This window comes from Sitophilus oryzae, unplaced genomic scaffold (assembly GCF_002938485.1).
Source record: "Sitophilus oryzae breed Bouriz unplaced genomic scaffold, Soryzae_2.0 scaffold_1241_pilon_pilon, whole genome shotgun sequence".
Lineage (NCBI taxonomy): Eukaryota > Metazoa > Arthropoda > Insecta > Coleoptera > Curculionidae > Sitophilus > Sitophilus oryzae.
Genome location: NW_022145884.1, coordinates 1,350,820 through 1,378,239, shown reverse-complemented (window position 1 = coordinate 1,378,239; position 27,420 = coordinate 1,350,820). Strand labels below are relative to the sequence as shown.

Here is a 27,420-nt window from a genome sequence, read left to right as displayed (position 1 = left end):
TGGGCAAAATCTGAGTTGCTGGTCGTTCCAATTGACATTTATAGCTCTGTTCGCTTCCCTGTTATTTAGATGGAACAAGCTAGTGACAGTCTTTGAGGCGTTTAGTTTAAGGCTATTATCTCTGTAATACTGGATTAGCGCGGTCAGGTGTAATGTTAAATTATCTTCAATTTTACAGAAATCCTTATCTTGGCTAACTATTGCTAAATCATCTGCGCAAATGAAGCTTCTGATGTGTTGGCTCAGCGGCTGATCATTTGTATAGATATTGAAAAGAGTTGGAGCCAAAACACTCCCCTGTGGTAAGCCATTCTTTTGAATCCTCCAGCGGCTTCGATCACCACCCAATTCGACAAAAAAACGTCTGCTAGAAAGCAGGGTGCGGATGACTTGTACAAGTTGGTAGTCCTTCGTCATTTGATAAATCTTATATATCAGACGGTTGTGATTTACTGTGTCATATGCCGACGACAGGTCAACAAAGACAGCTCCGGAAGTCATTTTTGTTTGAAAGCCATTCTCAATGTGTTGTGTGAGGTTCAGAATTTGAGCGGTGCAGGTCTTTCCCGGTCTGAATACCGCTTGCTCCGGTATTAGCTGATCGTCGATGTTAGGGCTGATACGATTTAATAACATTCTCTCAAACAGTTTATAGAGTGTGCACAGTAAGGAGATGGGCCTAAAATTAGGTAGGTAATCAATTATTGTTCATTTTTATGTATAGTTTTATGAAATAGAGGCGTTGATCAGACTAATGGGCGATTTCTTTTAAATGCACTTTTTAAATATGTACCCTATTCCTGATAAAAGTGAATGACTTTTCCAAAAATGCCTAAAATATGAAAAATATGCAAGTTTGCTTTATAGGACGATTTTAAAGTATTAACTACATTACACAAGTTTGGAAGATCTAAAATTTCATTCGCAGTCAAAACTGAAATATACTCTACAAAAAAACTTTACTACTTGTTTTTTTAATTATCGAGTGTTACTTATTAAAGAAATGAATTGATTACTAAATATTTTTAAAAATTTGCTACATCAAATTTATTTCTTCTATTTAAGTCTTTAGATAAAGAAAAGTTTCTTTCCATTTAGACAGATTTAACTAGACTCTCTTTAATATATATAAAATCTTTAAAACTAATATTTAGTATGAGAAGGCGCAGGCGCCCGGTGGCGGTAGAGGTGCTCTCGTCAATCTCAAGGTGGTGGGTTCGAATCCTATAGCTGGCATTTCATCAGCCGACTATTTTTAATAAAATAAAAATAGTTTGGGTAAAATTATAATTACGATTTGGGCATCTTATAACCGGCCAGGACAAGACATGAAGAACATCAGACGATCGAATCTATGTTTCCGAGGCTCCTAGATAAAAAAATTAGTGTTTTTAACACAGTCATTTTACCCTTTGGAATTTTGAAATACGATTTTTTCAGATTGTCATTTTCTATCGAGTAAAGTAAAAAAATATCGACGATGCCATTTAAAAATCAAAAGTTGTAGTCATTTCCGTTGAAACAGGAAGTGACTGAAAACAATTGAATACGTTAATTATTCCTAATTTATGTCATATAGGTATACTAACATACCAAATCTAGTTTTTTTATCATTATTATATATATAATAAAAAGTTATAGAGGTGAGCCACTTTTCAGAAACGCCCGATATATTGGTTTGGTACTTTTTTACAAAATTCTTAAATTATACCGACTTCGCATTAAAATGCAATTTGCATTATATCTGCTCTTTATTGATCACAATAAAAGATATCCTAAAGGAGCTAGAAGCCTTAAATATCTATATCAATGCATTTCTAGAATATCCTAGACTGATCGGTAACTTGAAAATGATGCAGAAAATGGAAAAAAGCAAAGAAACTCTATGATATGTAACTTGAGATTGTTTGTATGTACTCATAAAACGCGAAGAATATATATTTTTCAAATAATGGAAAGTTTTTTAAATAACTAATATTTACAAACAATTCTAAAACATAAAAATTTATTTTGTTCTTAGAATTGACGCCACAATGTTACTAACTAAAAGTCCAAGGAAAACTAATTTACAACGTCCTAGAAAATGTGCTAATAGTAGAGAAATTATTAGTTAGACCAAAGGGTCAGCAAGGACTCGAAGAAAGTTTTTTGCATATAACCGGACCCGATAAATTTAGCAGCGTGGAGAGTCAGGAGAGTACAGCTAGCGAAATATCCGCAGCTGCACATCCTGCAAATTTGTTAGGAAATAAAAGTGGTTCGCTCAGCGTTTTGTCCTCCATCTACCTCGCTCTCTCTCTCTCCCGCACACACATTTTGTAGCTTTGATTTATCTCCTAACTATTCCGGCTAGTCTACGACTAGCTTCCGGTGTTTAAATCGATCCGGGGTCGTTTTGAAAAGGAAAACAGGGAAAAAAATCTGTACAACCGGTCCGGATCATCCGGCGTAATAGAAGGAAATTCCTGTAGCTTTCTTCATTGTGGTGAATAAGGAAAATTTTTGGCTAAAAAATGATTTGTGCCTTATAAAACTGAAAAATTTTAAAGGATTAAATTAAAGTCATGATAATTGACATTAATATAAACCAGATAAATATAGCTTTCTATACCGGGTGCGTCTCAAAAGTGGCTCACCCCTATAACTTTTTTATTTTTTCAGATAAAACAACGAGATTCGGTATGTTAGTATATGACCTAAATTAGGATTGATTGACATATTTAATTGTTTTCGGTCACTTCCGGTCTCACCGGAAATGACTACAACTTTTGATTTTTAAATGGCACCCTCGGTATTTTTCTACTTTATTCGATAGAAAATGACACTCTGAATAGGATGACATATCATATGTCAACTTTTGACATTTTCGCATATGGCTTATTTGAAATTATAACATGCGGTTCATAATGATAATTTGACTCGAAATACCAAGTGTGTGGTATCAAATTATTCGTAAAAAATGCCTTTTCCAAATATGCTAATGAGCCACCTTCGTTCCGTTTGAAAAAATTGAAATATAATTAAAAATACGATTTGGGCATCTTTTAACCAGCCAGGACCAGACACTGAAAACATTAAACAATCAAATCTATTTTTCCAAGAGTCCTTGATTAAAAATTAGTGTTTTTAACATAGCCATGGCACTCTAGATTGAAATTTAAAGTACAATTTTTTTTAAGCGAATATGTCAAAAGTTTACATATGATATGTCATTCGATTCAGAGTGAAATAAATACGGAGGGTGCCATTTAAAAGTCAAAAGTTTTCAGTCATTTCCGGTGAAACAGGAAATAACCGAAAACAATTGTATATGTCAATCAATCCTAATTTATGTCATATACTAACATACAAAATCTCATTTTATTATCTGAAAAAATAAAAAAGTTATAGGGGTGGGCCACTTTTGAGACGCACCCGGTATAGGGCGATTCACGGTCATGGTGAGTCCACAAACGTTAGAAGTTTATGGACTTAACGGCACCTGCTCCATCTTTCTAAAATATTTTTAGCATTACAGTGTTGCCGCAATTTATTATTAAGTGGTCTTATTTGAAAAGTGCCATCTTTCTTGTTTTAAAAGGATTTTTGAAAACTACTTTTACATCTCATAATTTTTCTATTATGATAACTTATACCTGTCTCTAATAGCTTCTGAGGTAAAACATAAAATGTGTGTAAAATAGACAAAAACTTGTCGTAAATAGGCATTGGTAAAATCATGAATTAAACATTTTTAAAGTTGAAGTTTGTTACTTTACCTAAAACCGCAACTCTATACTTACTTTATACTTACTTTACTTACTAAACTCTATACTTACTTTACTTGTCAAGACAACACTTCATTTTACCGCGATACTTGACATCACTGTACTTTAATACCCATGTGCATTTGGCACAAAATACATTCATATGCCATCTGAATTATTTAGGATTATTTTTGAGAATTTAAACACCTCTGTTTTTCTATCTCACACTCTTGTTTTTTTTAATAAACACCTAAATAATCGATATTTCTATTTGATTAATAAAAGTATTTTAGAGGCTGATCTTACATTTGCCTATTTTTTTTATTATTTGGGATCATGTTTAATCCCTCACTCAGAGGCGATACCCCTGAATTATTGTACCAAACCTTCCTCTCATTCTTTCTTTACGTCAAAGTACTTCCAGCTCTTTGCAAAGTTCCCGATGTTACTGATGTTGGCTTCTGCTGCTTCCTCTAGTCCTTCCAAAAAACCTTGCCCTAAAGTTTTAAGGCATCAGTATTCCAGTACCGGACAGTGGCTATGGTTTGTGTGATTAGTGACTGGTGCTCTATGGTTTCTTCTTCCTGTCCGTATTCTATGCAGTAGTCGTCGTTGGAAATCTTCCATCTTACGAGGTTTACCCCCGTGCACCAGTTTCCAGTAATGACACTTACAATGAGGAAAATGCATGTTTTTAAATAATGGTTTTAAAAAATAGTTCATATAATTACAAATTGAACAAAAAAAATCGTTGATATCGGTTAAGAAATGCCTCTAATATAAAATAATTAAATATTGTTAATTTAAATGGCCGGGGAAACGCTCTCTACCGCGCCTTGCCGCTGTGACGTCACCCGCCGTTCTGCTGGTTGAGTGGAGCCAGACGCGTGTTTATTTTACACAGTTTGCTTTTAAACGCTGTTGAATCCGAGTCAAAATTTTAGTTATTTGGGGTAATTAATACATAATTAGTAATTAGTGATATTTATAAATAGTAATGGATGAGCGAAAACAGAAAAAAATGGTCCAAGGCCATGAGAAGAGATGAAAAGAAAAACGTTAAATTATCCTCTATTTTTACGATTTATTGTTGTGAAGATCATTTTGATGTAAGTTCATATATTTATGTATATTGTCTTACATAGGTATATGAAATTTGAATGTACAGGGTTATTCATTATATTTTGACACCCACATATAGCCTTAACTGCAAGTTTTAGAAGAAAACATTAAATAAAAAAGTTGCATGGTTTTTCATATACCCTCTTTTAAAATTAATTCTAGATATACAGGGTGTCTCAAAAAAGGTGGTCCAGAAAATTGTAGGTATTTTTCGCTTTTCAACTGTCAATATTTCGTAAACATTTGAAGATAGGTATAGGATATTAGACATGAAATATATCTAGAATATCTAGAAACTTCCGAAGAATCCAAAAATCTATAGGGTGTTTCGCTTAAAAAAATAACTTAATTTTAGCGTTTGCTTATGGGACACCTTGTATAATATTTTCATTACTGATTTTATTTCCTATAATTTCTTAAAAAAACAATCTTTAAAAATAACAAAGGTAAGGGGGTGTCAATATATAAAAAAAAAACTTTCTTTTTCACGCTATGCTCTGGAGTTACTTTTCCACGTACTAAACAAATATTTTTGTCTCTTTTTACTTCTACATAACCTACAGCATTATCTCCATACGTCTCCCTACCTAATCTGGAAAATAAGTTTATAACATTAATATTTATAACTATATAAAAGTTCGTAACAGAATAGGTAGGTACCTACTTATACTTAAATATGCCTCAGTACTACAAAGAATAAATGTTACATACCTCTCTGTTTTTTTCCTCATAATTCAGCACCAATAGATTGGGAATTTGTATTTATAAAAGCAGCCAACCTAAAAGCATCGACTTTTGGCAAGTTATCTGATTGTGCTTTTACAAACCCGGAATCTGCCATTACTTAAAAAATTCTCAGAACACACAACACATACAAATAAACGGAACACGTCTGGCTGCTGCTGGCCATCGCGCGTCGACGAGAACGGCGGGTGACGTCAGACCAATAGAATATCGTTACAATTCGCGAGGCGTCGTTTGCGTTGTCCATAGTATTTTAATGGCCCGTTTTATAAAATTGTGATACTGCTTTCAAGAAAAAAGTTTTTTTTGCATTTACACATATTTATTCTAATAAATTGAACAGTTTCTGGCGAAAAATAAAATATATGCATCTTCCTCATTATTCATGCTAAGTTCTTTTTGTGATCTACTAGTTGTTTTGTCTTTTAACTATCTAACATTGTCCACAGTCTTCGAGCTGTAGCGCAGTCACGGTCTTGCCACGTCTCTTGCTGCTTGGCTTGATGGTAATTCCTATAGGTTCCGTGTGTGTTTTGATCGTTACAAGTTTTGGGTCATCTGCCACGGCCTCTCCCCTGGCCTGTTCTCTTCGGTTTGCTTCTTGGTTACCCTTGACGCAGCCAGGACAGTACTTCTCGGCAATCCATCACAGTTTTCGATCTCAATGATGTAATGCTTCTAAAAGCGCCCAAGCTGTTAGTGTATATCACGATATCTCCTATTGATCTATCAGCGATTTTCCATCGTATGCAACTGGCCGCTTCCTTTATGGCGTAAACCTCTGCTTGTATAACATTACAGCCATCCTTATGTCCTCTCAGAAGATTTGTTCTTTGTACTTGTGCCTCTTGAAGTTACGGAAGCATCTGTGTACACTGCTGTAGACATAATGGACAAAATAGTGTTTCATTATATAGAAAAAAGAAAATTAAATAACACTTCATGAAAAAAAAAACAATTCATTGCGTTTAAACAAAAATATTTCTAAGACTGTTGTTTACACAAAAAACAACCGTTATTTTTCCGATAAAAGTAAAAAGAAATCCTGCTGTCTTTTATTTGATCCGTTCGATCGGTTATTATTGTAACAATCGGCAATGAAAGATATTTCATAGATCTTAAAAACAGCGATTGAAAGCTTTCTGCTAAACGAAGTAAATATTTATTTAAAAGCTGTCTCTTTCAAACCGAAATCAATAAAATGTTTTTACACAAGCTAGCATCATTACAGATCAGTGGCTTTGAACGTAAATAGTGGTGCTTTTAGTTTATAAAAGACAGAGTATTTTTATTTTATGGTTTTAATATAATTTTAGTGAAAAATATGTTTTGTATTGTTGAATTCTAGGTATAGTTAGGATGGACGGTGATTAACCTTTATGGTGAGAAATCAAAATCTTTGTTATCCCGATCTCTCAGACCGTCAAAATTATTGAATTTTGTTTTTATTTAGGTAAACTAAGGTACTTTAACTAAAAAAGTAAAAAGAAATATACAAATCTACTACAATCATTCTTGACTCCCCACGAGAATCTCTAAAGTGAGAAAAAAAGTATAAAATGAACTGCTCTGTGAAGTTGGTTACCGTTGGATTGTGGACCACCAGAGGTCCTTTTTACAAAAAAAACACTATTTTATATTTTAATGAATTTTATGTTTTAATGAAGAACCAGTTGTTTTCCACTAAAAAATCGTTACACAAGCCGCCATCTGATATTAATATGATAAATTTGAAACTTGGATTCAAAATTTACTTCGTTAAAATTTTAAATTTTTCTTAAAAACAATTGGATATCACTTCTGATTTAACCGAAACTGAATGGGTCCGCCAGTATATTATATTTGGATCATACAGGGTGATTCCGCCTTCCGAAAAAGCTCTATATTACGTTTTTGGTTTGCGAATTTCATCTCAGTTGTTTACATAGTATGGGGGAATGGTAACGCACATTTTGAAAATATTTTTGTCAACATAATTATTGATTATATCATCATATGATTTAAACATATTTTCAAACCAAAGTTAGTATATTTTTAAATGGAATACTATACAGAGAAGACCAGTACAGTAATAAATAACAGCTACTAGTAACATAGCAACTTGCCGGACGAATTTACGCTTACCCGATCGCGTTCGTACTTGAGATTCACTGCCGGCTAGTCGGCTGGTCAGGCAGTAGACAGTTGCAGTTGTGCTTGGACGGGTCGGTCGTGGCAGACTAGAAATACGACGCGAGGAGTGCCGAGTATTTACTATTTTCATTTTAAGTGTTTACCTTCACTTAAGGTAACATTTAAAATAAAAATACTTAAATATTTATTATTTGTGTTTGTTTGCAAGCCAAAACTAAAAATAAATAAATTCTCTAAACCCAAAACTCATTTCCAAAATTGAAAAATACATCAATAAAATTAAAAAAAATAAAATATTATTCTAAATAAAAAAAGTTATAACAAGTGTTCAAAAAGACCACCTTGTGCTAGACAGAAGCCAAGGCGGTGTAAAATCCCCGTCTGACATTGGCTAACATATTAGGGCTAATAGTTTGGAAAGCCAGATTGTTAGCCCTATTATGACCATACACTTTGGATTTTACATAACCCCACAAAAAGAAATCATTGGGAGAAAGATCTGGTGATCTAGCGGGCCACAAAATAGTTCCATATCCACTAATAAAACGGTTGGGAAAAGTATTGTTCAAATATTCTTGAACAATACGGGCATTGTGGGCAGGGCAACCATCTTGTTGAAACCAGACACTGTGGAATTTTTCTCCCAATAACTCACGAATTCTAGGGACAATCTGCTGCTGTAACAAGTCCAAATACTTTGCAACAGTTAAATTACCTTTTATAAAAAATGGACCAATCATATGCTCCCCTACAAAACCACCCCAACCACTTGCTTTAACTCCTGTTCTTCATTAATCAACACATCAGGCTTTTTGTGTTTTTGTGGGGACACGTACCCATGTGTTTCAAAATTATTAATAACTCTTGATATAGTAGGTAAAGATGGAATTGGCCTGTTTACAAAAGTTTGTGGAAAAATTGTTTGTATATCCCGATAAGACCTATTTTGGAAATACCATTTTACAATTTACACTTTGAATTTTCTCACGAACTTCGTAAACATCCATTATTTTACTTAAAAAATAAATTTTACACGAGAGCTGTAGCGAGAACCTATGTATTTGTTTTGGCTATTAAAACACGAATAAATACAAATTCTGTAACATTCTTATCACATATCTACCTATTTTTATTTTATCGCATTTTTTCGCCTGCTTTTTATCCGGCGGACGGGTATACGCTAATTCGTCCGGTTCTGCCTATGTTACTACTACGGTGGTCCGGTCTGTATATATACAGGTTGGCCCATTAGTACGAGGTCCAATATCGTCGTTGTTATCAAAGATATGAAAAAAGTGTTACACAAATGTTGCATGATTTATAATGGTGCATATCCTAAAAATATTTTGTTGTATAAAAGGTGCCACAAAAAAGTTCTGATAAAGTTTTAAGTTTTTTAAACTTCACCCCCCACTTTTCTATAGATAGTTGGATTCAGCACAGAATTCGGCATCACTATTTCAATTAGAAGTATTATACGATGTTGCCATTCTATTTTTTATTTACTAAAATGAATAAAAGCAGCACTATATCCTAAGCACTAAAGAACTATATATACAGGCTAGCCCGAACTGTATTCCGGAAACTTTGGCAGCATATTCTGCAGATAAAAATAGGTAAAAAAGTTCATATATAAATGTATGTCCCAAATAGCTTAATATCGGAGATACAGGGTGTAGAACTTTCATTTTTATTTCTATTTTTTCCAAATAATTTCTGAAGTAACGTCAATATTTGGATGAAAATTGGTGGCTGGGACTTTTTTTTACATGAGAAATTTGATCGTGATTCAATATGACTCCTATTTGTAGGGGGCGCCACATAGATGTGTTTTAACTGTTTTGAACATTAATAACTTTATAAATTATTATCATTAACTTTCGCAAGTTAACGATAATATTTTTTTTAAAGCTTGACTTCGATCCAGGCAAATTAGTAAAATTGCGTTTATCTCATCAAGAAGACCGAAATCGGCAAAGTATCGAGAGACAACTTTTAATCGGCATAAAATAAAAAAAATAATAAAATAGTTTTTTACGTATAACAAATAGTTTTTTACACGTAATAATTTGTTTCACTTTCACAAAATTTATACAAAAATATCAATGTTTTTTATAAACACGTGGACTGCTCACAAATACAAGTCGTGTCACTACGTATTTCTAAGCCGTAGGCTGTCCTTGCGACTTTTTCGATCGTTACCACTACCTCATGTGTCACGACCTTGAATTTTTACTCCCAGTGTGCGTAAAGAAGTTTTACTTCAATAATCAAATGACGGTTTATACACCTATTTTTTTTTGTTACCCTTAATTAAAGATGACTATAATTGTATTTTTCAATACCGTCACTCACACTGAAGATGCAGCTTTACTTTGATAACGATATAAATTCGGGCCTTCCTCAAGAATTTCTCCAATTCTCCAGACCTACTTTTTTCCGACTACTCTTGAGACGTGATAATTGGATAACATATTTTAAGAAAATTACAGCGATTTTTTCTGCACCGAAATGTCGCCCAAAGGGGAAGAAATATTTCCCCTCTTTTTTCCTTGTCTAGACGACAAATTGCACTTGACTTTTTCTGGTTAATGAATTAGTTACAAGATGCATTTGTAAGTTGTTCTTCCAATTCGTATAAATGTCACAAATCTATTTTTTTCTTCTAAGTAATTAATAGTACAACATTTACAATGTGTTGTAGTTTATTATAAGTCACCTAATAATAGGTATATGGATAAATTCATTCTGTGATTATATTACTTGCTCCCTCTGGTCCTCATGAATACATGCTATCAATTAATTTGTAAAACCTACTTTTTTAAATGAGATATTACATTTAAATATCTTATCAGTAACTTGGTTGGCTGAAGTGGCGAAGAGAAATGCGACGGTGTGCTGTTGCGGCGTTGTCACATTTCTCCGCTACGCCTTTCTCTCTCAAGTAAAGTAAAATCACGATCGCAAACCGCTTATTTTTAAAAAACTTCTTTTTTCGAAAATATAACTAGATAAAATCTAAAAAAGTTAACTAGAATTATAATGATATCGTTAGGGAGTCCATTTTTTTATAATGAGAAAACGTCAGTAATCGCGGTAATTTAAAAATTCAACATATAACACGCGATCACTCAAGAACCACTTTAGATATTGAGACTTTTTCATATTTTGAATTTCGCATATTTTACAAAATGTTTACATAAAAAAAATTCGATAGGTTTGTTTTTTTTTATTCAAAATTTTTAAAAAAAACATCCATTTACTTTTAGTGCATAGCAATTTTAAGCCAATCGTGTATTATTTTATTAATAAAGATTTTCACATACTGTCTGCGCAGAAAATATAACAGAAATATTAAGAAAGTTTTTGAGAAAAAAATACAATCAATTATTTCTAGTGGATTTCGAGATATCGATTTTTGAATTCAGAGTTCTAATAGCGCGACCACTGTCCAACACCAACTCAATTCCACTTATTTTTACCAAAAGTGTATGTGTTTCTAACTTGCTTGTTTCTACTTAAAAATTTACAAGCTATAGGGAAAATTACAACGGCTCGTTAATAAATAAACAAATAAAGTATCACGAGGCGTAATTAAATGGTGAAGCTGAACGCATGATATACACCCTTTCCTAGAATTGTATGAATTGGTTCGGTTGGGACTGACCGCGACGAATCTGCTATATCCCTTTCCACGTCTCAGAGAGAACACAAAAAAACGTTGCCAAAAAAAACTGTTTATATAAACGTTGCATGTTTTATAACCAAAAGCGTAACTAATAGTAACTGTGTCATCAAAAGCGTAACTAGTAGAGCTTATGAAAATTTAGCGGTAATTAATAAGCACGAAAATCAAATCAAAAGTTGGTATTGATGTACCGCCGACACGAGTATTGTTAGTTTATTAAAACAAACATGGATGAAGCTAGGAAAGAACTGAAATAAAGGCTCTAACCTAACCACAAAATAATTTTAAACTGAAACAATAAAGCAGAATAATCGCTATAAAGCTGTATGTTATTTTTGAGGAACAGAAATACAGTGCATATTATTAACTGAAAAAATCATAAGGATTTACCAATATTTAATTCCTTTATAAATATTTAGTTTTATAATTTTTATTGCGAAGAGAAAAAATCTTGGTTTGGGAAAAAATAGGCTATTGTTTTTAACGTCTAGACTAGACATCTATTGTGTTTGACTTCTGGCAATAAACGTTGTGGTTTTAACGACATTTAACGACAGCACGTTTAATAATTAATATTAAATTTATTAATTAATTTAATAATTAATATTAAATTTATTAATTAATTTAATAATTAATATTAAATTTATTAATTAATTTAATAATTAATATTAAATGTATTAATTCAAAAGTTAACAGGTAGGGTATAAACAAATTGATGTAATTACTCCTTAAACACGAATATCAAATTAATATATTGGATCGATACAGTGCCGAGACGAAGTTGATACTTTATTAATATAAACGCAGATCATGTAGGAAGAAACAAAAACATAAAGACTGTTTTGTAGGCATGTTATTATATGAAACGGTTTTCTGTATTTTCTTTTAATTTAAAAGTATTTTAGTTTAAACGGAAAATAAAACTAATGTTTATTTAATTCCACTATAATAAACCAGTTTAAATTAACAAATTTTTGACATGTTTCGCTAACAGAGCAGCTCTCTCAAGACATATTTCTACAACCTACTTTTATTAAAAGTAAAAGTACAGGGTGTCCCAATATTTCGTAGATATAAGACTACTACGTACATTTGGAATCATATTACGTTTATTGGACCCAATTTATCTCTATACAAAAGTGCATCGTTTATCCGTTAGAGGGCATCAAACTTTAAAAAAATACATTTTTTTAGATATTTTAAAAATTGGCATTCCGATTTGAATGAGATTTGTGGTGCATATATGTTGCTAAGCGCTTTAACACTTGCTTTTTACAAAACATAAGAAATAGTACAAGAAGGCTGAAAATAATATGTCCACGGAATGTTGAGACACCCTGTATTACTAGGGTCTATTTTATTTTTTCTCCAGATTCGAAAGATGTTTTTAAAAAAGGTTCAACAAAGGGCTTTCGTATAAAACATAAGAATTTTTAAGTTTATTATTTCCTGAAATTCATGGCAGTCTAATTTGGCACTTTTTTTAGTATGTAATACTTCGAAATTTGTATCAAAATTAGGGCTACTTTCAATTAAATGGTTAGAATTATGAGAGATTTTTTATGTGAATAACTTGAAAGATGCTCATCTATTATTTTTTTTTGAAAAACTTCTACCTGATTTTCCTATATAGATCTTTGGACCGCGTGAACATTTTAATGTATAGACAATATACGCCTTTGTTATTGTGGGAGATGTATGAGAAAGGTTGTCAATGTATGTAGAAAATGACGTTAATTAAATACCTATAACAGAACATGATGGTTTTAAAAATTTTAAGATCGGCTTTTAAATTTGAGGTTAAATCAAATATTAAAGAAGAATATATTTCTATCAGTGTTCTTAAGCTAGAAAATAGCTGCACTTCTGCTCGTTTCTAGCTTAACAACACTGATTGACAAATATTTTTCTTGATATATAAATTTACATAATTTGTATATATATGAGACACTTTTTCTTATTTAAATTTAAAATTATAAGTGATATAAGTTTACTGTATCGTATGATACAAAAAAACGGCGTTTTACAAATTTTACATATAAAATAACAGGGACCTTCATTTCAAAAGCCCTGTTGCCATCCGAAAAAAATAAACGTATTCCAAGTGATTCTGTATTTTCAATAATACATGATAGAAACTTATTCAGAAGCAATAATGTATATTATTTCTTAATGTATAAGTATATGTAGATTTTTCAATTTAGATTTTAAACTAAAACCATAAAATAGAATAAACGTTAAGCAACACGTTATTGCAAAACAGAAATATGCTATAATAAACTGGAAAGCTTATAAAGTTTTATCTAGATTTACTTCCTTTATATCGACTTGGTTTTATTAAAATTTTCGATATAAATATGAAAAAAATCATTGGCCCTTTTTTCGACGTCTAGACGGGAAATATATTTTATTTGACTTCTGCCAATAAATGTTGCGTCAAGCAACCTACTATGGTTTTAAATATACAACAGTCTTTTTTATCTACACAACGAAACATGTAGGTTTCAGAAAAATTAACAGTTATTATTTATTAAGAAATAAGCACTAAAATAAAATTTAAAAAATTGTATCGTATAGCCTCGACGGCGACGGACGTTACGAATTCCGTGTTAAATGCAATTTGTTTTGGTGTATTGTGGTGGGTTAGTGTTTTTATTTAATTCCAAAACAAATAATATAGACCAAACTTGTAAAAATAAAAGCGCGACACTTTTCTACAAAAATTTTCACAATTGGTCAGTTTAGGATTTCTATATTTTGCTTGATTTTAAAATTATTAATATTGTCCTTTAGTTTATTGTATCTTTAATCATAATGCAGATTTAAGTATCTTGAGTTATTTAATATTTTCCAGTAGCATGCTTCAGAAGCAGCTTAAAATATTTTATACCGCACAGTACAATAACTTCTTTTAAAACTATACACTAATATACACAAACACTTTATAAGGAAGTTTATACAATAACAAAATACACTATGTTATTGAATTTGTATACGTATGGTATAAGAGTTCTATGGAATTAGAAGTTACATTGTTATAAAATAGTTACTTAATCTTGTCTTAAAAGAATTGTATAATGTTGTATAATAAATATTTTGTTACGTTGAACTGCGCTACATTATAAAACACTTATGAAGATGACAAATAAGAATCATATAGTGCCTAGATTTTCCTCGTCATTAAACGCTTTTATCGTATACAACGTTTCGTTAGTTTTATAGAAAGAAAGAAAGAAATTGCTTTATTGTCATAAAAAATTAAACAATTTTGTTGACAAAGCTTAAAAAAAAGAATATAAAAAACATACAAAACTTCACTTAACAATAAAAAAACATATAAAACTAACAGCAAACATACAAAACTAAAACAATACTTTATACAATTATAGAAATTGTACATTGTCAAAAATTTATTTAATTAAATATAAATAAAATATAAACATACATGTAAATAAACAACTGTATATAATGTCAATACTAAATTTAAATGGATAGAAAACAAAATCATTTCTTAAATTTAGTGAATGTGTGTTAAATTTAGAACCCTAGATATTAATAAAAAAATCGTTAACCGCGTAAAAGGCTTTCTCCAGTAAGTATGATCTCAAGGCTCTGCGAAATGCAGGAAAGGATGAAATGGAATTAATTTCAGATGGCAGATGATAGTGCATTTTTTTTTGCATTGTACAATTGGGAACTCTTTACTAACTCAGAGTGAGGGGTTGGCAGATACATGTTATGCTCTGCGTTCCTAATTGGATAGCCATGAACTGGCTCTAGAGAAATACTCGATACGTGCTTGCGAACTAGGCAGACGGATTCGAGTATGAATAGGGAAGGAAGAGTTAATATTTTATATCTTCTAAACAAGTCCCGGCAGTGAGCACAACTGGTTAGCCTCAGTGAATATCGCACAGCTCTCTTTTGTAATTTGAAGATACGCTCAAATTGAGTCGCACAACACGCACCCCAGAATGGAAGTGCGTATCGGAGATGCGACTCATAAAGGGCATAATAGACTGTCCTAGATGTTGACAAATTAAGCACATTAGCAACTGATCTAAGTGCGAAACAGGCAGAACTTAATTTTTTAGCTAAAGCATCGATTGCAAATCCCATTTTAAATAGTTGTCCACAACAAGGCCTAAAAATTTCACAGAATCAACGACGTCAATGGTGGTATTATCAAGTTGAAAAGGTAGCAACGTACTTTTATATGATAAGACTTTAGTTTTAGAGACGTTGAGACACAGATAATTAGAATCGCACCATGTTTTTATGTTGATTAAGTCACTGGAAATGGTTCTATGAAGTGCCGTGGTGTCCGGGCTGCTCCATGTGAAACAAGTATCATCCGCGAAGAGACAGATTTTACCACTGATGTCCAGACTAGCAATATCTTGATAAACAACAGAAACAAAATAGGACCTAGCACTGAGCCCTGAGGTACTCCGCATTCTATTGGCTTGCAAGAAGACACAGTCTTATCAACCCTCACACGCTGGTTTCTGTTGTTAAGGTAGGACTTAAACCATTCAAGAGGCGTTCCCCTGATACCATAGTACTGCAATTTGTTAGTTAGGATGTTATGATTAACACATTCGAAAGCTTTCGAGAAATCACAGAAAATTGTTGCTGTAACGAGACGGTTGTTCAGACTGGAGTATACATTATTAAACAACGAAAACATAGCGTCATTTGTACATTTGTTACTCAAGAACCCAAACTGAAAGGGGGTGAGTATTTTGTATTTTAGAAGAAATGATATAAAAGTCATTATTAAAGATAAAAATTTAAAATTATAAATCGCTATGTTTAAATAAAAATTTGTTGTATCTCATGTCGACCAGCGTTATGTAAATGAGTTGGAAACATTGAGTTAAACTGTAAAATATGACTTTATTACTATTTGTACAATAACATATTGTGAAAGGATTGATACAGTATTAAACTATTCAAATCAAAATTGGATCCTTCAAATCAACTGTAAATATCATTCTAGAACGTATTTTCCTCGTGTGATAACAGTGATTTGACATGGTAATATATAAATACTATTTAATTTAGACCAAGGGGAGATACAGCTGTAACTGTATCCACAAAGCTGCGTTACCCATATTTCTCTGATATAATTGGCAATAAATGTACCGAAGCTTGTTCGTATAATATGAGTAACAACAGGGTGGGGATCGTCAGGGAGCACCTGCAGCCGGTGACTGTTTCAAAAAATTATTTTTATAATCCAATTAAAGCTTAGGGACCGGCTGTTTACAGTCCGACCCTGTCACGTGCATTATTCGCTCGAATTGTGCCCGAAAAATATCTGCCGATAATTGCGCACCAATTAAAATTTAAAACTAATTCGAATCGTGTTTTAGTGCTTTTGGGACAAAAGGGCAAGGGCCAGTGATATTTTTAGGTTAGCAGGCAAATCACGAGGCCCGAAATAAATGAGAAAACGAAGCTATAAATATTTCAATATACAAGGTGGTGCGAACTGAAATTCCTGAAATTTTGGCAGCATATTCTGCAGATAAACATAAGTAAAAAAGTTCGTATAAATGTATGTCCTAAACTGTTTAGTTTCGGAGATACAGGGTGTAGAAGTTTCATTTTTATTTCATTTTTTTCCAAAAAAAAATTTGAAGTAACGTCAATATTTGGATGAAAATTGGTATCTAGGAGTTTTTTGATATGAGAAATTTGATTTTGATTGCAATATGACTCCTATATGTAGAGGGCGCCACCTACAAAATTTTTAACAGGTTTGAAGAGGAATAACTTTTCGTCCGTACCTGTATAAAACTACTGAGTAAAAAAATATACATTTACGATGTTTTTTTTAAGTAAAAAGGGTAAAAATCGCTACGGGCAACCATTTTCAAAATATTTAGAACGAAAATAGTTAATACATGTCATTATTGACAAAAAATAAACATGTTGAGTAGATAGTGTTGAGTGTTGTAAACGTGTTGAGTAGATAGTTGATTGAAATGATTTAAATTAATCATAAGTTCTTCTTCAAAACAGTTTTTATTGAACTTTTGGCACAAAAACATTTAAAATTTATGATTTCAGTCCAATAACTATTTAGTCAACATGTTTAATTTATGTCAATGATGACAGGTATTTATAATTTAGATTCCAATTATCTCGAGAATCATCAGTCGTAGCGATTTTTACCAAGAGACCTTTCTTACGTAAAAAACGTCGTAAATGTATATTTTTTTACTCAATAGTTTTATACACATATGGACGAAAAGGTATTAGTTTTCAAACTAGTTAAAAATATTCAGGTGGCGCCATCTACAAGTAGGATTCATATTGTCATCAAAATCAAATTTCTCATGTCAAAAAACTCCCTGATACCAATTTTCATCTAAATATTGACATTATTTCAGAAATTATTTGGCAAATATCGAAATAAAAATGAAACTTCTACACCCTCTATCTCCGAAACTAAGCATTTTAGGACATACATTTGTACGAACATTTTTACTAATTTTAATCTGGAAAATACGCTGCCGAAGTTTCCGGAATACAGTTTGGATCACCCTGTATAAGTTTAGTTACTCTTTTTTGGAGCGTACAGAGTGTCCCATTTTCTTGTGATTTACAGGATTTCTCGCTTATGAGTAGGGGTTTAAAATTCTATTTATAATGATTATTTAAGATGAAATTCTACCATGCGAGCAACTCTTATTTTTGGGTCGATATTTACATGTCTGGAAGTAAATCGCATAGGAATCTTATTAAGTGGGAGTGAGAGAAATACGAAGGTGTGCTGTTGCGGCGTTGCCACATTTCTCCGGTACGTCTTTTCCTATCAAGTAAAGTAAAATCATGATTCAAGACTAGAGCAAGACTTTTTTTCAAAAAGATAACTAGATAATTCATTAGATATGTTTCTGGGCATCTGAAATGGAATTATAAAGATATGGTTAGGGTATCCATTTTTTATAACGAGAAAACGTTAGTAATTGCGATAATTTAAAAACTGAACTTTTTAAGATATAAGACACGATAACTCAAGTATAACTTTAGATTTTGAAACCTTTTTTTATTTTGAAGTTCGGATCGTTTACAAGATTTTTAACTAAAAAACTCGATAAGCTTGTTTTTTTTCATTCAAAAATTAAAAAAACAACCATTTATTTTAGTGCATAGGAATCGTGTAACTTTTTAATTTATTAAGATTTCCACATACTGTCTGCGAAGAAAATATAGCAGATATATTAAGAAAGTTTTTGCAAAAATCTACAGTCAATTATTACTAATGGATTTCGAAATATCGATTTTTGAATTCAGAGTTCTAATAGCACGACCACTGTCGAAGACCCACTCAATTCCACTTATTTTTACCAAAAGTGCAAGTGCATAAAAATTTACAAGCTACAGGGAAAATTACAACGACTCCAAAGTAATAAAAAAACAAATAAAGTATGACGAGAAGTAATTAAATTTAAAATTAAAGAGAACCCAAATTAGTGTATTAATAGTGTACACCCTTTTCTAGAATTTCATGTACTGATTGGGTGGACCGATCGACCGCGACGAATCTGCTATATCCCCTTCCACGTCTTTCAGCAATGTGCTCAGTTTCTCGGTTTATTTAATACATTTGGCAACGTTTTTACTGTTTTCTCTTTGTTCAGTACATTATAAACGCCTTGTGCTCTTTTTCCATACGGAAATCTTGACCTAAAACTCACATTTGCCAGGCCTTAGTATACATCGTAATATAAATAAATATGGTAGAAGTTAATGGAAAATTAACATACACTAAATCAGACATTTTTCTTTTTAGCCTGGACGCTCGTGGTGGGCCCCTTTCTAAAGCTTCTCATCTGGCCATCAGCGATGACATTGGGCGAAGGTCGTACTTCATTGCTGATGAAGAGCCATCAAAAGCCAGGCTTAGGATCCAAAGTGTCAATGCTGCTGATGAGGGAGTGTTTAGGTGCAGGGTTGATTTTGTTAACTCGCCAACGAGGAATTTCCAAGTCAATTTGACATTAATAGGTAAGAGATAAACAGAACCCCAACAACCAAACAATCTACCCAAAATAGGGTAGCTGTGGCAATACTGCCGCTATCACTTTTTCTCTCGCGCGTCACGGTCGCCTCACAGCCGTCATTCAAGGTCGTGTGTCATACTAGAGTTCCTTAAATGTATTGCCAACCAAACGACCAAATAAGAATAGCCGCCTGTTTCAACCATTGTTGATCGCTCCGTAGAAGCTTCTACTGGCCATGTCGATTCTTGGCTCAATATTAAATTTACGTTATTGTGTAAGAGTAATTATAGGGCTAGGTTTAGTACTACTATGACTTTAATGCAAAAATACACACAACCAAACTTATATGGAATCATCTATTATTTTTCATAATTTTTGAGACGTATGAAAATTTTATGTTTTTTAACAAATAAAACTCAGTCTTTACCAATGACTTTTAATGAAAAATAATCCATATAGCAATAAAAAAATAACCAGTTCCCAAAATAAACAAAATTGTATTTTTTTGTTCTCTAAAACGAAATTAAAATTTAAATTTTTAATAGCCAAAAAGCAACAACAAAAAGAAAATTAATAATTTTAATATTCCTTGTTGCCACCTCTAGCCCTTATGCAAACTTCTATCCGCGCTGGCATGGTTCTTATTAAATTATCAATGTTGTCTTGGGGTATGTTTTCCCATTCTGCTAATGATGTATCAATAAGCTGTGCAAGATTTCCTGGATTGTTTCGATGAGCTCTAACCGTTCGTTTGAGCTAGTCCCACAAGGGTTCGATAGGGTTTAGATCTGGTAAACATGCAGGCTAGTCCAAAACTATAACACCTTCCGTTTCAAGACATTCTCTAGTCACTCTGCTAGTATGGGGATGTGCACTAGCGTACAAGAAGTTAAATTTATCCCCAGTTGCAGCTCTCCAAAGACTAACGATTAGTTCCAGCACCAAATCACCATATCTCCGACCCGTACAAAATGGAGTTTTTGCTCCCAGTATAATACCTCCCCAGAACATTACAGTTCTACATCTTTTATATCTTGGTACAGATTTGGCAGCCTCCAGGAAGACGAGCGATACGTCTTCCTGGAGCTCTGAGAACCCGAATTCGATGGTTATATGATCTTAGGCCAATTCTGGTCTCATCCGCAAAAAAAAACATTTTATCAATTCTCAGTTGTCCAGTTTTGATGTCGAAGGCATCAATTTAGCCGGTCAATTTTATTTTGCCTAGATAACTGTGGGAACCGTAACTCTCTCCTACTGTAAAACCTTCGAGCACACAGCCTTTTTCTTAAGCCGCGCATAAATATGCCGAGGCAAGTACGAGAAAACCCCGAAACGAGTATGAAACGAGGCTATAGCAAATTCTTTCCAAAAGTCGTACTAATATGCCGAGACGAGGACGAGACGAGTCAACCTCAAGCAGAATTCGTCCATATTATAGCCTCGAGCCGAGCGATTTAGCCTCAAGCAGAGTCCCTGCCCAGTCGAACGGCGTTGTCTCGCGGCTATCCATTTTCAGTGGAGCCTTTGGCGAACCCACAAAATTCTTCATAGGGCTGTGCGATACTGAGGCAGTATCGATATTTTGGTATCGGTTGTATTGAATATAAAGTATCGATACTTTAAAATATTGATAAATATATTAAAGTATTATTCGATACCATTCAATATTTAAAAAATTAATTAATAAATTTAAGTATACTGTGTTTTTTAATTGGATTAGGATCGAAAAAAATCAACAGAAGTCCTTTGTTTTAAATTTGTCGACGTTTCGCAAAATTTATTTGCATCTTCAGGACACTACAAAGTTAAGAGAGCAAAATACAATCAAAAAATTTTAAAAATTTAACAAACAACTTAAAACACATATCAGTGGAATTCCACACATACACAATTGGTAAAACTACCCTAATGTTAACAATTAAATAAAATATATGTATATGTTATAAACTTAAGATCGCTTGTAAATAAAAATAATAAGGGATAGGGCCAGAATATAATCAGGATATTTTCTTATTCGCATTTAACGAAAAAAATCGACGATGGTGGCACTGTTTTATACAAAAAACTACCCGGATCAGAACTAAATCAGTCATCAAACGATCTCAAATTACTAAAAGCACTTGGAAGAAAATGATAAAACACTTAACCTAGGGTTGGCAACTTTGAAAATAAAAAATAGGGGCGAGAGGATAAAAAAAGGCACAGGCGAAACATTTTTGAAACGTCGCTCAAATGTCGAGAATTTACCAAAAAGTTATATAAACGGTATGCGATAAATATTTAAAATACACAAAAATATTTATACTCAAAACTTATTAAAATAAAGCAAACCATTGTCAACAAACTTTTTTTCAAGACATAAACTAACAGTAAGTAAACATAAAATTACATAAAAGACACAGATTAACAATTCTTTAAAGCATTGTGGCGATAAACGAATATTTTTTAGATTTTGAAGTTAGTATGTAACAAAGTTTTCAATACGTGAGAGAAAAGAGGACAATCAGATCAAAAAGAGGACTGTTTCTGGAATAGAGGACGGTTGGGAACCCTATTTTAACCCCCTGTAGCTACGAATCAAAGCAGAATTGGATTGGTTGATATAAAAAATAAATCTTATTTTTACGTGAGGAACTTCCCCACGAGAGATGGAACATGTTTTTTGAAACACCCTGTATATGTTTGTTTAATTTCAAAATAGGTAAAAAAACAAGCTAGATAAATTAAAGGAATTCATGATAAATTTAAATTATATTCGGACTGTTTACATTAAAAAAAAACTGGAGAACGCCGACTGAGATACCTGGAGATAACGGCACGGCAGCGGCGGCGGCGGAGCCTTCTGCCAGTGCCGTTTTTTTTTGAGTCTTTAATTATTTTATTCAATAATATATTTTGTATGTGGTTTGTATATCTATAAAATTTTTAAATAGAGTAACAGCGCTTTCAGATGGAGCGGACCGTACGCGCAGAGCGTCCGCACGGATGTTTTTCAGGATAGCTCATCTGGACGGAGCATACGCGACCAGGTGAAATTGTTCATATAAGCTCATGGTACTTGCTCGAAGTCGCGGACGCTCCGTTCCATTTGAAAGCGCTGTAAGATAAGACCTAATTCGACTTTATTTATTTAAAAAATTAGAAATTTAAGTAATTAAGATTTAAATTATTAATTTAAATCTACATTTAAATGCCAATAACTAACATATATTGTAAATAATATATCTGCATTTCTTCATTTCTAAAGTTGTATATTTTTTCAAGGTATTCAATTCGCTACATTATTATTCTATGGCTTTCCATCATTGCAGCACGCTTATTAATAATTTTTAAAATATTATTATGTATATAATTTTAAATCTAATTCCCAGTTTTTTAAACCTTCGCCGTAATGTGCTTTCTGAACAGGGTTTTTTTAAAGCTCGGAGAGTATTTTTTAATTATTTCTATGGCGGGAACTTTATTATTTTCATATTTGCCTTAAATTAAGTTTCTTAGTAGTCTGGATAGTTCAAATTTCTGAATTTTTCTATATCGAATCGTTCCTTTCTTTGTCGATTCCCTTTATTTATGAAAGTACCGTAAGGAACTTCTGAGAGCATGGCCACCTTTTTCAACACACTCGATTGCCTCTCTTATCTTCTATGTATCCTATATGTAAAGAAGCTTGTTTTACATCTTTAATTCCGTTCAGCAGAAATAGCGCATAATTTACGTTTGAGCCGTTAATAACTCGATGAAAAGTTCATTACGTTTATTCATTTTTCATAAAATTTTCATGTTTTTATAAAAGAAATCACTAATAAATCTTTGTATATGAGATTTACCTACTTTGGCTAACTTACCTATACTATTTTAGAGAAGACAAAATTGCACCTTTCTAGTTAGGATGCATTATTAACATTATTACAAATAAAGGAAAGAATATTTATTTTTATATAAAAATGGGATGTGGAATCCGAGCCCCTTGAGACTCGAGGCAATTGTTCCGCGGAGCCGCGGTGTATACGCCACTGGTTAAATAGACGCCCCAATCCTTTTGATGGTTCGCCAAAGGCTCCGGAAAAAACGTAGACAACGCCGTCCGGCTGGGCATAGGCTCGGCTCGAAGCTCAGACCCCGTCCCTATATGACGAGTCAACCTCAAATCCGCTTGATGTTGACTCGTCTCGGGTGTCTCTCGCACTCGTCTCGACATATTTATACGCAGCTTTATGGTTTCAACTGAAATGTTCACACTACCTGTAGCTGCCAGAAGTTGTCTTTGTAGCTCTTGATGAGAAACATTGGGATTTATTCTAGCAATTTGGCACACAAGGAGATCTTCTTATTCAGTTGCGATTGGTAAATAAATAACCAAACCAAACACCCTGGGTAACGCCTACTATCTCTGCTACGTCTCTTTGGAGCATTCCTTGTTGGGTAAGAGCATTAATTCTTCCTCTCTATACATCTGTTAATTCAACATAAGGCACTTTTTATTTTTTTGGATCGAATGAAAATTACCGGACAATCGTGATTTTACTACTGAACACAAAATTCCAAAAAAAATCGCGGCAGTCGTTTATTCTTAATTATCATGTTTATTTAAAACAAAAAACCTTAAAGTTGTATACCAATTTTTATCCTTGCAAGAAATCTAGTCAGGAATAAAGAGTGATTCCATATAAGTTTGGTTGTGTGTATACTCTAAATATCTCGTATGACTTAAAATATTTTGTATCTTTTTTGTTTCAGATCAACCGTCCACTCCACGGATTTTCGACGCCGAAGGACGGGAGGTGAAGCCGTCCGCCTCCGCCGGACCTTTTCTGGAAGGGCGCGAACTGTTCCTATCGTGCCAGGTCGAGGGAGGTGAGTGCACGACAATTTGTTATCGGCCAAGGGATAATCTTCTTTTAAGGCGCGCCGAAATGAGACGTTAAGGGTTTTGCGGAAAACCTGCAGAGATATCTCGATGGAGTGGAAGGTTTTTATTTTATTTTATATCGGTTTTGGAAAGGTCGACGACATTCACTGTAGAGAAAAATGTTAATGATGACTTTGAGATGGATAAGTTATAAAATGTTATGGGGAGTACAATTAGTAGAAAATTGGTTAATAATTGGAGTGAATTTAACTTATGTATATTATTTTAATTTCTATTTTGTGAAAACTGACATATCTTATATATATATATATATATATATATATATATATATATATATATATATATATATATATATATAAAACAAAGGGAGTTATCGTGGAAACTATAAAAAAACGAAGAAAGAAATTTATTGGGCAAGTCCACAGAAAGATTAGTCATGATACATGACTAAAACATGACTACCCGTAGACACTCAGTGTTTCTGCCTTCCGGCTTCATCAATACGGGAGGAATCAGCAACGATGAACTAGCGATCCTGAAAAAAGAGAAAGAAAAGGAGAAGCAAACGAGGCACAAAGGCGCCATTTGCAGCTGGTCCGGCAGTAGCTTACAATTTGAAGCGTTACTACCGAAACCGCCGCGGAGGCGTTCCAACACACCTCGCCGCTATCACCCTGGCCCAGAGAAAACAATAAACAAGGAAGTTATCGTGGAAACTATAAAAAAACGAAGAAAGAATTTATTGGGCAAGTCCACAGAAAGATTAGTCATGATACATGACTAAAACATGACTACCCGTAGACACTCAGTGTTTCTGCCTTTTCTTTCTCTTTTTTCAGGATCGCTAGTTCATCGTTGCTGATTCCTCCCGTATTGATGAAGCCGGAAGGCAGAAACACTGAGTGTCTACGGGTAGTCATGTTTTAGTCATGTATCATGACTAATCTTTCTGTGGACTTGCGGCGGTTTCGGTAGTAACGCTTCAAATTGTAAGCTACTGCCGGACCAGCTGCAAATGGCGCCTTTGTGCCTCGTTTGCTTCTCTTTTCTTTCTTTTTTCAGGATCGCTAGTTCATCGTTGCTGATTCCTCCCGTATTGATGAAGCCGGAAGGCAGAAACACTGAGTGTCTACGGGTAGTCATGTTTTAGTCATGTATCATGACTAATCTTTCTGTGGACTTGCCCAATCAATTCTATTTATATATATATATATATATATATATATATATATATATATATATATATATATATATATATATATATATATATATATATATATATATATATATATATATATATATATATATATATACATAGAAACCAACGCCAACCCAGCACAATTTATTTTTTCTACTCGTAATAAATTCCTTCAAATAATAATTTCTGAATATTTTTTTAAAACGTAACTTGCTATGGAAAAATATATTTATATATATATATATATATATATATATATATATATATATATATATATATATATATATATATATATATATATATATATATATATAGTCAGAACGTCCTACGACGTTGTCCGATGCCCAACTTCCACCCTGTGCGATTTTCCCATCGATCTTCGGTCAGATATTTCTCGCTCATCGACCTTCTTATTCCTTCCATCCATGTTTTCTTGGGACGTCCTCTCTTTCGTTTACCAGGTGGTATCCAATGAATGACTTGTTTTGGAATTCTTTCATTGTGCATTCTCTGAACGTGGCCGTACCATATTAATTGTTTTTGTTCTATATTATTTACTATTGTTCCCTCTATTCCCATCTGTTGTCTAATGTCTTCATTTCTGATCTTATCCCTCCGTGAAATTCTCATTGCTCTTCTAATCGCGTCCATTTCTGTTGTCTCTAATTTCCTTTTATTCCTTTCAGTGAGTCGCCATGTTTCACATCCATAGAGTAATATGCTTTATGCTAGTGTCTCGTATATATTATATTTCCTGTTTTTTGTAATTTCAGTGCTCCATAGAATGCCATTTGTGCATCTGATAACTCTTCGTGCCTGTATTACTCTGTTGTTTATTTCTCTATCGTCCGTTCCATCTCCTGTAAATATCGATCCCAGGTACCTGTAATCTTCACATGCCCTAATTTCCATATTATTGTCTAAAATAAGATTTTCTGTATTAGCTCCAATTGCAAAGTATTTTGTTTTTTCTGTATTTACTGTGAGACCCCATTTAGCATACTCTTCAATTATTTTCCGCACCACATATCTTATACAGGGTATTTTATTATGGCGTGGCCAATATCGCGCAATATTTAAGATGTTATTTCTCAATTTATTTCAGATCAAATACCTTGTATAGTATTTGTCTCTTAGATGCAGAATTAAAAAGTGAACATTTATTGTATTTAATGTGTTAAGATATTCGTACGAGTTCTTAAGTAGTTACTTACTTAGTTACTGCCATTAATCGCTGACGAGTATTCGACACGCATCAGAAGATGGTTACGCAAGTTGTTTTCTTTCATGAACTTTTCTGTGACTGAAAAGCCCGGACATTCAAAAATCTCATTACTTTGTTGTCTCTTTACTTTTTGATTTTCGTTGTTAACTGAGTTTACCATTGTTCTCCATTGCGTTCTATTGTGCGCTGCTTCCTTCCACTGACTCTACATGCTTATTCCCTTTCAGTTTTCGTGGAAAATATCTTTGTACCTTTTGAGTTGTCCACCTGGCTTTCTCTTACCGTCTACAGGCACACCGTAAAGCAGAGATTTTGGTATGCGGTTTTCTTGCATTCTGCATACGTGACGAGCCCATAATAAGCGGGATTTTGTTACCATGACTTCAATACTCCCGCAATTAGCTTTTTCAAGGATCGATACGTTTGAGATATGATGGAACCATTTGACTTTTAAGAGTTGTACAACTGTTGCGGTGTGCAACTTGTTTAACGCGTTCATGTGTCGGCGATACGGCACACAGGTTTCGGTTCCATATAAAATGGTGGTTAGGTTAGGTTAGGATTATTATTGCTCGGTCGCAAGTTGCAATGCTTGTTGATAATGCTTGTTGATGCAAGTTGTTGCTAATCCTGTGCTGAATTTCGAAGTCTATATTGGCCTTTTCCGAAATCA

The 27,420-nt window shown here is 33.1% G+C and overlaps 1 protein-coding gene across 1 annotated transcript in view; it reads left to right on the top strand.

The window, feature by feature from the left end:
* The window catches only part of LOC115874192 (hemicentin-1), a 418,393-nt gene that overhangs the window by 144,362 nt on the left and 246,611 nt on the right, over positions 1–27,420 (top strand). Inside the window, exons 3-4 of the mRNA XM_030889291.1 lie at positions 19,241–19,455; positions 24,192–24,308. Coding sequence (XP_030745151.1) covers positions 19,241–19,455; positions 24,192–24,308 — 332 coding nt within the window. The remainder of the gene's footprint in view (positions 1–19,240; positions 19,456–24,191; positions 24,309–27,420) is intronic.